The sequence below is a fragment of the Nymphalis io genome, chromosome 20, assembly GCF_905147045.1.
Source record: "Nymphalis io chromosome 20, ilAglIoxx1.1, whole genome shotgun sequence".
Classification (NCBI taxonomy): Eukaryota; Metazoa; Arthropoda; class Insecta; order Lepidoptera; family Nymphalidae; genus Nymphalis; species Nymphalis io.
In genome coordinates, this window is record NC_065907.1 from 3,403,284 (window position 1) to 3,419,895 (window position 16,612).

At 34.4% G+C, this 16,612-nt stretch overlaps 1 protein-coding gene across 13 annotated transcripts in view; it reads right to left on the bottom strand.

The window, feature by feature from the left end:
* Window positions 1–8,945: 8,945 nt before the first annotated feature.
* LOC126776465 (tight junction protein ZO-2-like) overlaps window positions 8,946–16,612 on the bottom strand; it is a 113,931-nt gene continuing 106,264 nt past the window's right edge. For 6 of the 13 annotated variants that reach the window (XM_050498982.1, XM_050498989.1, XM_050498987.1 and 3 more), the window contains 6 exons: window positions 15,949–16,105; window positions 15,435–15,551; window positions 14,926–15,028; window positions 14,432–14,507; window positions 11,105–13,566; window positions 8,946–9,984 (listed from right to left, as the gene is read on the bottom strand). In XM_050498982.1, coding sequence (XP_050354939.1) covers window positions 9,761–9,984; window positions 11,105–13,566; window positions 14,432–14,507; window positions 14,926–15,028; window positions 15,435–15,551; window positions 15,949–16,105 — 3,139 coding nt within the window. In that variant the 3' untranslated portion in view covers window positions 8,946–9,760. Of the gene's footprint in view, window positions 9,985–10,562; window positions 10,644–11,104; window positions 13,567–14,431; window positions 14,508–14,925; window positions 15,029–15,434; window positions 15,552–15,948; window positions 16,106–16,612 lie in introns of all 13 variants that reach the window. The other 7 variants (XR_007669954.1, XM_050498986.1, XM_050498985.1 and 4 more) reach the window with 7 other exon arrangements.

Sequence of the window (16,612 nt, forward strand, 5' to 3'; positions counted from 1 at the left end):
TTTCATGTATGATTGTGATTGTCTTTATTCCATCATACAATTTAAATACATGAACAGATTTGGATATATGGGGTATCGTTGGAATCTTTACATCATCTCGAGTGACACTGGTTATATATTTTTTTTACGTTTTAGTTAGTTTTTTTAGCATGGCTGTCGAGTTATTTTATTTGGACATAATCATATTTAGTTATGTTTTTCTCTTATTACCTTGTATTGTAGTGTTTTAATGTGTACAATTTTTTTTATGATTTTTGGTATACTTATTTTAAGCATTTACAAAAAAATACTTTTATATATATACGACCTGTAGAATTCGTTCAAATAATCCCTCATTCTGTGCAAATAGATGTCGACCTCGTAAAACATTTCGCCTTGTAGATGAATTTCCTAATATCGAATCAAGTGCATCATCAGACGAAACGTCTGCACGAAAATGACAGCGCAAAAATTTTATATTGATTGTCTGAAGACAAATTGCTTTGGGAATCGTAATTATTGAAATGTCTTAATTGAAACTTCGTTTTTGAACACCTGAGCATAAAAGGTCAACTAGATGAATATTCGTCTTAGTATTAGGAAATACTTTTATTTCAAAGCGAAGCAGTGTTTAGCAGTGGGACATTTACGTCCCTCTGTCTGTCTAACAGAAGCTAAGACGTTTTATCCTCTTGAGAAGTAGTTTTCTAGGTTACTCCACCACGCTACTTCTCTGCTTGTTGGTGGATTCATCGAATTCTATCCAACATTTTGACGTTATTTTCTTTAAACAACACCTTTGAATCTTATAAACACGTATTAAACTCTCAATCTTGAATGAGAGGCCTGTGGTTCAAAGTGCTTAGTCCAAGTCCGGGCCTGGGTAGAATGTGTGTTGGGTGTTACGGGTTTGCATAAAGCCCTTCTACGAAGTAAAATAAAACTGTACACAGTTATCAGTTATTTTAAAATTTGTGATGTTAACTATAAATATAAACAGATTGTACGCATATAGATTAGTGTAACACTTGCGATAAAATCTTCTGAGAAATGCACTAATTAAACGCACGCTTAGGTCCTCTTCAGACAAATATTATTAAGAGAAAATTTAAAATAAAAATTAAATTCTATGTGTAATTACTGTAGTAAATATAAAATGCGGTCGTTACAGGATTTAGAAATTGATAATTATTGAATTCATTTGTAATTAAAGATAACCAATAAATAATGTGGAGTAAAATAAATAAATACAAAGTTTTGTAAATAATATTGTTATTAAAATATATTTAAAAAAAAAATAAAGAAACATCATAATGAATAAGCGTTACTCGTTACGTGGTTATCTGATGGGTGCATTTTTACGTATGTCAAATTTTAAAGGAGCTTTTAACGTTTGCTTTGAAACGAGTTTAATTGAAAACATTTTTCGGTGTGTCATTTACAGTTTTATTGTTTTTATATATTAATGACGCATGTATTAATATCACCCTTCCAATTTATGAACGAAAATTGAGTGATAATTTAGTCTAATTGCGTGAACGTTTTTGGTACCACTCACTCATCAGATAAGGTAGGGCTTTGTGCAAGCTGGTCTGGGTAGGCACCACCCACTCATCAGATATTCTACCACAAAACAGCAGTACATGATATTGTTATGTTGAAGGGTGAGTGAGCCAGTGTAATTACAGGCACAAGGGACATAAAATCTTAGTTCCCAAGGTTGGTGACGCATTGCCTATGTAAGCAATGGTTGACATTGCTTACAATGCCAATGTCTTAGGGCGTTGGTGACCACTTATCATCAGGTGGCCCATATGCTCGTCCGCCTTCCTATTCTATAAAAAAAATCTATCGCTAAACACCCTTTCAACAACTATTTATATACACATATCTACATAAACTTATATGTTTCGTATCTACTATGTAATATATTTGAAAAATTACAAGTGTATTAACATCCTAACACAAAACAACCTAACATGTGTCGTTAAGTTACGTCACGAGGCAGCCAGAGGTCACGAAGTCGTGTAAAGCTGTTAGAGGCGGTCTTTATCGGCTCGGGGATTGTGGTGTAATGAAGTATTTAAACATTATTACGTGGGTTATTTCACATATTTACATTATTATTATTTTATATTATAATATATATTGTTTTTAAATAAATAAATAAATAACCGATTTCGAAAATGGAGAAGGTTCTCAATTCGTCTGTATTAAGATATGTTTTATGTATTTATTTATTAACATAGATGGTTAACATAAATTAGAGATTAGTGCGTCAAAAGTTTTCAGCTTTTTAAATTACTATAAATTAATTATAATAAATATAAAATTACGCAATGTTGATTGTATGTAACTTTTAATTGTATTAAGTTTAAAGCTACTCCAAAATCGACGTATTTAAATAAACAGTCGCGTTGAAAAGGGCAACCATCAACCGGCATACCTCTAAGTAGTAAACTAGTTCCAGGATGAATGATTTCATTTCGACCTATGACGTCACTGACTTAGTTAATACGGCGATGAAAGTAATTACTCAACATTCTATAAATAAATATATATAGTGTATTCAATTATAAAAATGTTTTATTGATGATGTCATTGGTATTGTAAGATTTGTTAACCATCGCTTACATCGCCAATACACCATCAACCTTGGGAACTAAGATGTTATGTTCCTTGTGCCGTTAATTAGAATGGCTCACTCACCCTTCAAACCGGAACAAAACAACACCAAGTACTGCTGTTTTGCGATAAAATATCTGATGAGTTGGTGGTACCTACACACGATCGGAAAGATTTAAGGTGCAGGTTGGTCGTTGGCTTTGCGTGCTTTCGTGAGATTTTCAACAAAACAAAATAACCTTTTACGATTTAAACCCAGGACCTCGGGATCTGCGGCCTTATATATATATCCACTAGACCAACGAGGCAGTCGCTTATGTACATATGAAACATGTTATTCTATACCAATAAATTGTTTATACTCAATACGTAATCCAGTGGCAACATAATATTCACACCTACTATTATTTTTCTGTTTTCAATGTTATCTGATTACATTCAGCTAATAAGACTGGAAATATTTCAACATATCGGCATTCGGCCGAGATTATATACACGCATTATAGAAACACAATTGAACAATAAAGATATTTGCCTCGGTATCGAGTTTTTCGTCCAGTTTCCGCTCGCACGGTGACAATCGATTGGAACCAATGCCGCCATATTGCTTACATCTTATAGAATTAAATAATACGTTATCGCTTATGAGAAAATCGATATCATTGTTGTATAATGTATTATTGTGTAACAATACGAGCAAATGTTAAAGTCATCTGTCAAAATATACACATTAAATTTACCCTTATAGTTAATAGTCATTTGTTATTCATTTCAGTATAAATATCGTGAGTCTAAACTATGTAACAATAAACGTTGACATTAGATATACCTAGGTACCTAACTAAATCAACTACTTAATTTTTAAAATCGGCTATCTCTACGACTTAAGTTGTTAAATGAAAAAATTACAATGAACAGAATTAATAACCAGGTAACAGGTAAGCTTAAGCACTAGCCAAATACATAGGCTATATATACAAGATGTTATTATGCATATAGATGTATTTGTGGACACATTTGTGCACAGTAATATCTTTCGTGTTACAAAGTTCTTACCCTTATAGTCCATCAGAAAGACAAACCAGGCGCGGGACTAATAGCTTTAACTACTTCAGAGTTATGGGAATGCAAAATTAAATCTACTTAACTCCGAATCGCCACTGATAATCCCTACATAGAACAACCTAATCACTTAAGTAAAAAATAAAAATATTTCTTTAACTTAACCCTAGGTAAAAAGGTTATTTTTACCTTTTAAGTAGCTAGAAGATAAGTTAAGTATTGACTCGGGATTTGAACTAGACCAATCAGATCTGACCAGAATTACTGGTGATAGGGCTTTGTGCTAACTAATCTGGGTCGGTACCACCCACTCATCAGATATTCTACTGCAAAACAGCAGTACTTGGTATTGTTGTGTTCCGGTTTGCAGGGTGAGTAAGTCAGTGTAATTATAGGCACAAGGCTCATAACATCTTAGTTCCCAAGGTTGGTAGCGCATGTAAGCGATAGTTAACATTTCTTATAATGCCAATTTAAAAAATCGTCATACTTCAAACCAAGTACATCAACGATTGCTTCCAAAATATAATTACGCTATAAAAAGCAATATCTCATTATATTTTGTCAACTAACATCAACATGCAACAATTGCCCAAAATACCTCTTTTGACCGAGTGACCGTTGATAACAAATCCACGTAACCAACAGAAAATATGCGATTCATATTAAGATAACGGACGAGACTGGAATGTCTAAATTAAATACATATGGTCACCGGGTATTAAAAAATTTACCAATAGCAGAGCGTTAGGCTATTTCAAAATTGCAGTCACGTCAACGCACGAAGCGAAACTCACCTATGACATGCGGAGATAGGTAGGAAATCTCGTATTAAAGTATCATTTGTGTTTGCTTATATAACAAATAATTTGTTTTATTGCGAAGTTTGTTAATGAACGCATTGCATTCGTTTTTTAACGAAAATATGAAACAAATAATGGAATGAACGATGAAAGCTATCGCAAATATGTCTACTACATACTCAGGTCTGGACTTAAGACATCCAAGGACCTTTGACATTTGAGGTCCGAAGCGGTTTGAATAAAATTATATTAATTTTGGCTGTTTGAGTCCCCTCGGCCGGTGCCTTATGGGCCTAGACATACAGCCAATAATATATAGACTACTATGTTTCTAAACTGAAGATGAATTTTATAAATATAGATAAAATTTATGATTTTTTATTTATCCCGTATACCTTTCTATACTATTCACTCGATTTAGATGACTTAAACGAAAGATAAATATGTACATGTACATGTCTGGCTTAGTAATATATCCTGAGACATTATTCACACAAGGCCATCTGATCCCAAACTAAGCAGAGCTCGTACTATGGAAACCAGACAACTGATATACTACATATACTACTTTTCTTTTGTAAATATATACTTATATAGATAATTACACTCAGACTCAGAACAAACAGACATGCTCATGCACACAAATGTCTGTCCTGGGTGGGAATTAAACCCACAACCTTCGGCGTGAAAGGCAAGCATCTACCAACCAAGCTAACCGGCTCGTCAAGTATCCCTAAAGTACAATAACAGCATCAACCGAGTATCATCTACTTTTCAGTATATAGTGGACACTAAGGTCTAAATATATACTTTGATAGCATATTACAATGTTCTTTTGACTTTGATCACAGCGATTATTGCAGCAACGCCTGCAGCGTTAATGACAATGATTGCTGAACTGAACAAAATATGTATATATGATTAATTATGAGATGTGCTGTACTCTCGTAATTCAAGACGACCGGAGAGAGTTCGAATGCAGGATAGCTGGTGTATTATTGCTACTCTTAGTGTTTAGCCTTGTTTATTTAACTATAAATTTTCACTGAGTTAACTGACATAGACCATCATCAAAGATATTGGGATGAGATGATAGACAATTTGGTACTTTTTAATGATTCATACTAGGAATATTAATATTTATACATTTACGTAGTAGGTAGTTCATTTTTTTACCTTTTATGTATAATATTTAACCTACTACGTTCTTTTGAAATTGCAAGATTTGTATTTAACACAAGTGCATAACAAAAACTTAAATGCTGACGAATTTGAGTGTAAAATACCAATAACATTAACAATTAAATAATTACTTACTAATTGGGTGTACACACACTTCGCCGGATAAGTGTTCGACTTATCGTGGGACCAGCTTTACTTTGCGTCTATCATTGTATGACGGTAACTGGACAAAATTGTGGAAAAAAACGTACTTAATCATTAAAAAGTTTTCAGCTTTGTTTAATAATAATGTAATTGTTTATGTTTTCAAAATAAAGCGTTAATGTTGAACTTGATTAATGTTTAAATTGACGGCCCGGTTGGCGTGGTTGGTAGATACTTGCTTTTCACGCCGAAGGTTGAGGGCTCGATTCCCACCTAGGACAGACATGAACATGTCTGTTTGTCCTGAGTCTGGGTGTAATTATCTATATAAGTATGTATTTACAAAAGAAAAGTAGTATATGTGGTATATAAGCTCTGCTTAGTTTGGGTTCAGATGGTCGTGTTTCGATAATGTCCCAGAATATTACTATATTATTATGTTTCAAATTTGAATATTATAAGCTAATTAATTATATTTTCAAGATAAATTTAAATTATAAAATACCTTGAAAGAATTTTCATTTTTATAATGATGTTTCAGTACGATAGGAATTAAAGTTTTATTCAATATTGTAAAAAAAAAAGTTTCAGAACATTCGCTTGTATATCTATTAAAAATATTTTATGAAGTCGACTAAAAACTTAGAACATAAAGTATACTGTTCACCAAGGTTGGCAACCAAGGTCCATATCACCAACTATCACCAATATTACAATCTCGCAAAGCCCGTACCTCTTATGTGATAAGATAAGATCTTGGACTATGTTCTATGACATCGACCGGGCACATTTGCCTCCCTAAGTAATATCTGACACTTGCACACTGTCAGAAATAATGATCCTTCGCTATCTCACGATGATCGTGATTACTAAATCGCTATTTGTAATCGAAAATGTGTTAATGTTAGACTTCAGTGTGTTTCTTATACACTAGAATGTTATTAAAATAAATATGAATGATGATTACAATTTAAAATGATAGTATGAAATTATAAAGATATGATATTGTCAAACTGTGTGTAATAATAAAATGTAATGTATAATTATACTTTAATATTACACAATATTTACACTAACAATCTTTATTATTTGTAAGTTCCCAACACTATAGCTTTTTTTTATTATATTGTAATTTAAAAGGATGGCTTGCTATCTACACGTACTGAAAATGAACTCGACAGAAGTAATTTTATTTCAATCATATTCTTACTTATTTACTTTGATCTATCACTATTTTAAGTTACATTAATGCGAGTCTGAAAATACTATGAAAACCTCTGCTTCACCCTATAATACTAACGTATAATCAAGTCTTGCTGTTATTCTAAGAGCAGCGTAATATATTACATTTATTTTAGGCAATGTTAAGGTATCTATGTATATACTATTTTTTTTTCACGCAGTGGAAACCTTCAGAAAGGTACCTAGCTCACATGGGGAGGGGGTGGGGGAAACTGGGATATGTGGGATTTTTACCCACTAATACCACTGCGATGGCCGTCCTCGGCACGGATCGGTGAGGCTGCAGGATCGTGTTGATATAACGCATCCGCGGCCTCTCCCGTGCTTTGCTTCGCTCGGGGCTCGGCGGAGCTCTCCTCAGGGGGCGAAGGTAATCTCGCCCCCCCGCACTCCTCGCTAGTGCGTACGGCAGCGCGAGGCCATCCCGGCTGCCGTCTTCCTCAATCTATGTATATACCATATACCATCTCACCTTGCCGGGGCAAAAACTTTTGAATACAATTATTTGAAGTATATAATTATTTGTAGTACACATTAATTAATACTGTTTTATATGTTTTTATTTAGTAGTTAATTTGATGTCATTAACGAGACCTTAACGAGTGGGATATTTGGAGGCTCTGTTTTAACTTTTTTTTTAAACTGCTTATTATTTACCTTATTTTATTTACATTAATCTCATAATTATAACTTGAAATATAATCAATGGCCTCATAGAGTCAAACCATTTCACACGTATTTCAATGAGTATAAAATATGTTGCAATAAGTTAGTATTGCTTAGAATATTCTAATATTTTGATTGATAGTAGATTGTTTCTGAACGATCAGACGCAATTGAAGATACATTCGGAACGTGTCTTAATGTCTCTATTTGCTAACTTAAGGTTCGAATTCTGTGGAAATTGTATTCTTGATCGTTTTCTTTACTATTTTAATCTTTTAAATTACTTTATGGATCTTTATAATATATTTTTTTATTTGGGGTCATAATATAACTAAAGAATACATCAATAAATTGCAATGTTGGTGGAATGTTCATTCGAAAAATGCTTATAAGGGCCTTATAGATAATTATGAATTTACATTTACTTTGTGATTGTACAAAAGATATCCTAAAAAATGTGCCTATCCATATAGTTTTATTTAAACAGCATATTTTAATATATATATTTATTAGAAGTAAAACTGATTTATAAACAAAACCTTAAATTGGTCTTTAAAAATCGAGCACCAAAACACAAAATGAATAACTGACTCAATTACTCTTAAAAATCCAAAGAACACATTGAAAGAACACATTCAACAAATCACAGATCGTGCCAATAATGAATTAATTTGGGACATAACATCTTTCCCAAGGATAGTGGCGCATTGGTGATGTAAGCGATGGTTAACATTTCTTACAATGCCGATGTCTATGGGCGTTGGTGATCACTTACCATCAGGTGTACCACATGCTCGTCCGCCTACCCATTCTAAAAAAAAATTTAAACAAAAAAAATATATTATCCACTTTTTTTGTCCATATTATTACTTTTTTTGTCCACTAACATAATGGCGGTTTTATATTTAAACCACGCGTCCTTTTTTTAACAATGATGTATTGATAGGGATGTAGGGAATCTCCTAACTGTGTATAAAATATATATTAATATGTGTAAAAAAAGAAAGCTAGAATAAAAATAAAATAATTAATGTGTTGCTTTTTTATGTGCATTTTTTTAATTTCTACTACAACTTCGATAATATTACCTATAATATTTAAACAACATCAAGTGAAACCTTTGTCGTTATCATGAGAAGTTTTGATTTGAAGCCTTGTGTATTTTGGTAAGTATAGAGATTCATAGGAATAAAAAAAAGGTTTTATGTCTAGTTCTAATTTTAAAAATCAAACACGTTATAATTTTTATTAGATACAAATTTAATAACCGAGTCAAGGTAAATCAGCGAATTACTAGTAACAATAAAATATACATACAGTCGATCGCTTACGCACTCTTAATATCTACGCATACATAACATAGGTATATGACTATGCCACGAAGGCCAAAGTTACAAAATTAAAAGTAACATTAAAATTATTTTTTTTATATCAAAAACAATAATGTAACTAAATCGATTTTTTATCTGCGGAAGCCAATCTCTTATTCGAATTATTAGTCTGTGCACGACGTTTCGTTTTTATTATAAAATTAATTCTAATATTTAAAATAACAATATGAACATAATAAATCTTAAATTAAAGGTATTCTAGATTACGTAAGGCATTTTAGTTAAATATTTTTCGAATAATCAATACATTTTTAATTAATTAGTAACTTATTGTTACAAATCCATTAAGGAGATTCGTATCGATATGCACATTCTTAGATATTTCTTTTAATTGTCACTGTCTAGCACCACATACTTACATTATCGTTATGAAAAAAATATTTAAAGTTACAAAGTCAGGTGGGTGAGTAATTTCAAACGAAAAAAAAAACTTGACACTATTTTGGCTTTATTTAGACTATTATCTTGGTAGCGAAATGGAACGCATGTTTTATTTGTATTAATGAATCATAAACAAAAAAACTCGCCATTCAATCGGAACTAAAATAAATCGTTCATATACAACCTTTTCAAATCACCTAAAATATAATCAAGATTTTTTTACTGCAACACAGTCACTAAAGGCGGCAATACCAAGTATTCATTTGGCATATAATTTGAAGATTCCTAAAAGTGATCAACTTTGACCGCAACTGTGTTGAGGGTGGTAGTCGCTGGCAGATGTATCTGGTCCCAGTCCGTGCTGAGGTGCGCTTCAGTATCCGTGGCCTTGATCGTGAGCCCTAGTGATGGGACGGCGTTGGCGCAGTGCGGCAGCCGCAGTGTCACTGGCTTTAGAAACACTAGACCTTGCGGACCGCACATCACTAGTGGGGACAGCATTGCTTCACCTGTCATTAAAACTCAAATTAGAATTAAGGATTCATTGATACGATTAAAGCATAGAAAAACTGTGCTTGAATGTTGAAATGAATAAAACTATCTACGTGAAAATGATAGAATTTACTAAAGACTTATTTTATGAATCGGTTCAACGAGAAAACGTGCATATTTTTGGTTACTTTTCATAAGTATAATTAATTAAGAAAATTTAAATAAAACTGTGCAATAACATTTAAAATACTGTGACACAAAGTAAACTTGGAAGGTTGAAATTAAATAAATTATAATATTATAGAAAAATGGGATTGACAAAAACGGAACACACAAACACAAATCGCAACACGTTAGTGCATAGTGTTAGGCAATCAAAGCGAAAAAACATAATGATAGTCAACACTCATGATCACACCAAGCACCGAAGAAATAACACCAAATACCTCAATAAATAGAACAAATTCTGCAAAATTCAGGACTGACAAAGAAACAAGAAATTGACCAAACACAAATCTGTCGATGCAAAAACGTTTTATCAAGTGTATCCAAATATACAGTGCACAAATGTTTGCAAATATTTGTTCAAACATACGATCACATTGTCGGTTGTACGTGGCAGTGTCTTCTCTTCCTCCCGTCAATCGTTAAGTACGTGTGTATTGAGCGGTAGTAACTGCGCAAAAATAACCAAATGTTTCACCCAGTGTTAGTTATGACGCAATTGAACGTAAAAATGTTAATGATGAAAATGAATAATATTTATTATTTATAAATTGTATGTTATAATTTGTCGCGAGCAGTGTTTCATTTTTAATGAGTAGGTTTTAAGTGTGCTTGTGCTTTAAGTTTTGATCATCTTGTATTTTAAAAAGATAAGGCGCTAATATTTGCTACGACTAATATATATCCTCATGCCATATACATTATACATGCAATAGATATTTTATAAGAAAAATATCATAACAGAAATAAAAAGTATTTTTGTTGAAAATAAAAACATTCTATCACATTTCCAATAACACCCAATGTTGCTCCCAAATTTAATGTTCATTTCATTCGCAAACGTTAATTGCCAATTAGTAAGTGCAGTCTACGATACTACATTCATCGCGTGCTTCGTTATAAAAGCATTACCGTTATCCATATCGATGGGAGGTCCCCCCACGCGTTGACTCAGTCGCGGATCAGACACGGTAAAATAGATTTTTTGTTTTATTCCTGGAGCAATAGCTTTTGGTGGAATTATCAGAGATACGCCCCAATGCCTATCTTCTAGCACGCCACCATCACTGTCAAATACCCCCCAGGTCGTGTGAGGACCATCCGGTTCCACTTCATTAGTTTTATCGCCGGAATCATTTTCCTCTGATACGTCGGCTTTGATAACTGTCGTGTCATTATTTATTATAGTCGTTTCATTTCTACTTGTTGATGCATTTTCTGAATTATCTTGACTGCTTTCTGGACTTTTTTCGATTATACGTTCGCAAAATGTGACCGTCCGATTGGTTTTTAGCGAGCGTTCGTTTAAATCTTGAGATGTGTATGGAGTACTTTGAGGTTTACTGTCAAAGTTCATACTACATTCTGAGGCATAATGCGTTTCCATTGATGTTGAAGATTCGTAAGGCACGGGCGATGACGTCACTTTTAGTGCATTGGATATGTGGTCAGCCTTACCGTGCAGCCTGGGTGAATACAAAGGTTCACCTTTTAATATTTTGCTTTCCAAACTCTTTGATTTTTCTTTTTCGGAGTCAGTTTGAGACTCAGTTAATCTTAATTTGGAAAAATCTATTTCTTGGAATGTATCAGATTCGCCAGTTAGAGCCTCTGCTGGCGTTTGGTATAGTGGTTCGCGGCGCGATAAATGATTGGCATCGCTAAGTTCATAAGGACTACTTCTTGCACTGCCTTCTTGGCTCAAAGGTAATGGTATTTCTTTAGCTTCTTGATGGGATTCGTAAATAACACTATCTTTCAGCTCCCGCTTTGATACGTACAATGGCTCTCTGCTTTTTGAAGAATCGCTCTCATTTGCTGCTTCTAGTCTTGTCTGATAAATCTTTTCTTTTTTTGCTTGATTCCTTTGTTTTATAATTTCTAACTTTTCTTCTAACTTACTGCCGTAAGTAGAATCTTTATTTGCTAACAATGCAGCTTTTTGTGATAGTATTTCCTGCCTAGAAACATACGTACATTCTGCTGATGCTGGCCTTATATTTTGTGAATAATCTAAACTATCATTTGTTGTGTTATAATTGTTATCAGAACAGCTAGATTTAACTTCAGATCTAGTAGAGTAAGGCGATTCCGTTTGATTAATTCTGGCCATCATTTCCGTTCTACTAGCATAAGGAGGTTCACTCATACATTTGGTCATAGGCGACATTCTTCCAGGATAGTTAACGGGAGTCTGAAGTCTTCTATCTGGCCGAATAGCATAAGAACTTTCAGACCAAGATGTACATGGAGGTGGTTCATATGTTCTTTTACCATAAATTGGTTCTTTAGTTAATGAACCATCCAATCTTTGTTTAAGCATATCTTCCTTAGTATTATATGGAGATTCTGAAAACCTTTGACGAAGCATGTCTTCCTTCGTTGCATAAGGGCTTTCGGAAGTCATTCTATTCCTTAACATTTGTTCTTTGCTAGTATATTGCGATTCTGCGTAAAAAGGTTCAGGTTTTCTTGGAATATCTTGTGTCATATATGAGCTCTCTGCTATTTCGCTTTTATTTGCATAAGGATCTTCCCTGACGCAATCAGCTCTTGTTGCGTAAGGTGAATCTAATAGAGGCATCGATAGTGTTTCACGATTACCATACGGATTTTCAAAACTTTGATTCGAGATCTCCGATCTGCTTGCGTAGGGATTTTCGCTAGAAGTATCATACAAAGAAGCGTATGTCCTTCTTGGCTTAGGAATCGGATCATAAACAATATGTTCTTTGCTTTGGTAAATTGGTTCTGGAGGTAGAGGTTGAGTAGGATAAAATGGTTCGTGTTTTATTTGCTGCTGTCTTTGGTAAATAGGGTCTATTTTGGTTATCATATTAAAGCTGGAAGACTGTCCATAGACACCTCTCCTATTATATTCTATAAGAGAATTCTGTCTACGCAGTAGAGGGGTAACTTTAGGTTCAGTTTCTATTTCACACATGGAGTTCTGTCTCCTTAAGTTTTTGACGACAGTTTTGGTGTCGTAATCTCTCACAGTGTAAATGGAACCGTTTCTATCATCACAGAATGAGCTTTGCCGTTTTAATATCGGTTTTAAAACAGGCTTTTCACACGAGGATGAATTGCTGCGTTGCAACATTTTGTTCCTGATCTGAGTGTTCCGGACGTGGACGTCACCGAGATCAGACTTCTCACGTCTCAGCATTGGCATTTGTTGCGCGTATCTCTGTTGCAAGTCATTCTCACACAATGACTTCTGGCGACAAACTTTCTGAGAGTTTTTCGATTTCGAACGGAATAAATCGAGTACGGCGTTTTTTATGAATGATGGCTTTTTGGACAATTTCTTTTTAGTTTTTGGCGAGAAAGTTTCGTCTGGCTCCACACTGGAGTTCATGGCATCGGATGAGCTGCGGAAACCCACAACCAAAACACCGTCTTAGTTACTCAATGATATTTATATAAGGACACCTCAGATAGTTCAATACTAAATACATATAAATTAATATATACAACGATACCAATATTCAGTTACCGAATAATATTGAAAGGTCTGAAATGTCCCTACTGACAATGATATTTTATAAATGATGAATTTCGTGTTTCTACTAAAAGCATATTGAAATAAATGTCCTAATATGATGTTAGACACAAATAATAAGAATTACATAACAAAGGTTTTAAATAATATATTGTATCCAATATATAATTATATAACTAAGCTACATAGAAAATCTAAAATATAGTTAAGGAGATAAAAATGATAGTATTCTTTATATTGTATAAGAGATCTACAAAGAAGATAGAGTATTTGACAAATTAGTTCAATATGCTTGGAAGAAATCAACAATTGCACTAAAATGCAGACACGCACTGCCAATAGTTTTGTCAAACGTACTACTTGGATTACATACGTTATTGAAACAATAAGAATCAAATACGCCCCGATAGGATATAATATGTTACAAATATATAATATTTATAATTTAATAACCACATACGATACCATTACTAATACTGTGGCCCGACAAGACATTGTTAGTCGTTGTGAAGCGATCGGTGTTTGCATGTTAGAGCAAATTGTACAGGGGCTTGGATATGAGATTTGAGAGTTCCTTAACTATGAACTGGGAACATGCATGACTATATCAACAAAATACTGATATTTTATTCATTTATTGGAGACAATAATTTGATTAAGAACAAATTTGTGCGTTACTTAGTAATTAACTATTTGGTGCAATGACGAATGCGATATGGAAAGGTATATATTACCTCAAATTGTGCATATGCTGAGGTTTTCTATACAACTCGAACGCCGATCCTCGCTGTTCTCGACTTCCAGCTAAATCTGAAAATATTCATTGATTTAAAAAAATTAGGATCTGTCTATGTGTTTATGTTGATGTGATTAACATTAAAAACAATTGTCTAGTGGGCGTGGATAAATTATTATTATACAATTAAAATTTGTAATTGTCTTAATATGTGTTTAAAACGTACTCATGTTTATTTTGTGGTATTGTAGCATTAGATTACGTCTTCCTGACCGACTTTTTATTCATATCCCAAAACCAGGATTTTTAGTAACCAATCAATGATAGTCCAAATTTTGAAAGCAATGTTTCGTTCCATAGGACTATGAAAGTGAGTTTCTCCAAAAATATGTTCTACGCAGGTAAAAATAGCGACCAAGACCAACATCGGTCCTCGGTTAAGAGACCTTAAGGTGTTGCACAGAGCACAGAATAACACAGAATATTTGTTACCTATGAGGTGCGGGTTGTGCGGCAGGTTGATGGCGCGGTGCGGCGGCGGGCCGGCGTACGGCGGAGACTGCGCGCCCAGACCGGACCCGTACATGTTTTGCTGCTATAATTTTAACGCTCGTGTTATTTTTTAACAATATCGGAGGGTGTGGAACCCCCCCTAGAGAATGGAGGCCCGCATAGACGGGCCGGCCGTCAGAGCGCCACGGTAGCATGCGAAAGCGATCCCGTGGCGCTCCTCGTTAAGACGGAAAGGGTACCGCTGGTTTATTAGTGGGTATTCCGATGTTCGGGGCGCACTCGGCGCCTTGGACACCGGCGAGCCCCTCATACCATACTGTTCCCGTGGGGGAAACGCGTAATGCGGTTTTCCAGCGTTAAAAAAAGGGGGTGGCATTGTATAATACGAACAAAATGATTTTAAGTTATACTGATATGGGGAACTAGTATACTTCCACGACACAGCCACGCTCTGTGGTGGAGCTCAACACAGACGTCGTATCGCTCACCTGGTGGTAGACGTGCGCGTGCGGCGCGCGGTGCGGCTGCGAGTGCGAGTGCGCGTGCGAGTAGTGCGGCGCCGCCACCGCCGCCTCCATGCTCTGCGGGGCAGCCAGGGATGTACTCTATCGAATGTCGGAATCGATCGATATTGCGGCATTCGTATAATTTTAAATCATACAAGAATTCTACATTATAATTTAATGTATTTTGCGAAAATTGTATACTGACATAACAGCAGTTGCTGAATTGTATAATATTTAGTCTTTTTTTCTTTCATTTTTTTTAATAATCGTCCAACACAATGAGCTCGATTTAATGGAATGAATACAAAAATAAAAACTACTTTTGACCATGTTTTTATTTAAAAAAACTACTTTCATTTAAATTCTATGTACACTTTGTTTCTAAATAAAAAGGATTTACACTATAACAACATTTTAGCATGACAACTGTGACCATTGGGAATGAAATGTTGACGGTTACTGTTATAAAATATAACATTATTGTAGTCGTACTCACCCCGTTGCGCGGATGCGGCTGATGGGTCTGGTGTGGTGGTAGCTGTTGGTGGGGCTGGTCGGGCGGACGGTAGTGCTTGGGCTTAGGTGGCGGTACCGGCTTGTAGGGCGGCGCTCGACCGCTATAGTCCGCTTGAGAAGCAGAGTTCGTGCGTGCACTGAGAAAACAAATAAACGTTTCGAAAAAACAAAAATATAATACCTATTGTACTTTTAGAGATGATTGAAAAAAAAACAATTCGGCTCTTTTTTTTCTATGCACTGGTTTTGATGATTATTATTGGATAGACTTTACGTAGAGCATATTCCCATATACAGAAAATAATTCGAAGATATTGGTAGAAAATTAAGTCGGTCAAATATTGGTATAATATTAGATCGTCACGCGGAGACTGCGACAGATACTCAAGTGAGCATTTGACATTAAGATTCGCGTCTAGGGACCTACCCATAAAAAATCTATAACAATTATTAGTAAACGTATAAAAATAAAATAATTGTAGCCAAAAAAATATTCAAAATCAAATAATTACGGTGAATAAAACTTTACAAGGATTTTATAGAATATTTATCATTGTTGTTCAAGCATGTATTGCAATACATTATTAGCTTTTGACTCTACAGTTATTACACTGCTAACCACACAAAAACATAGGACACGAGGG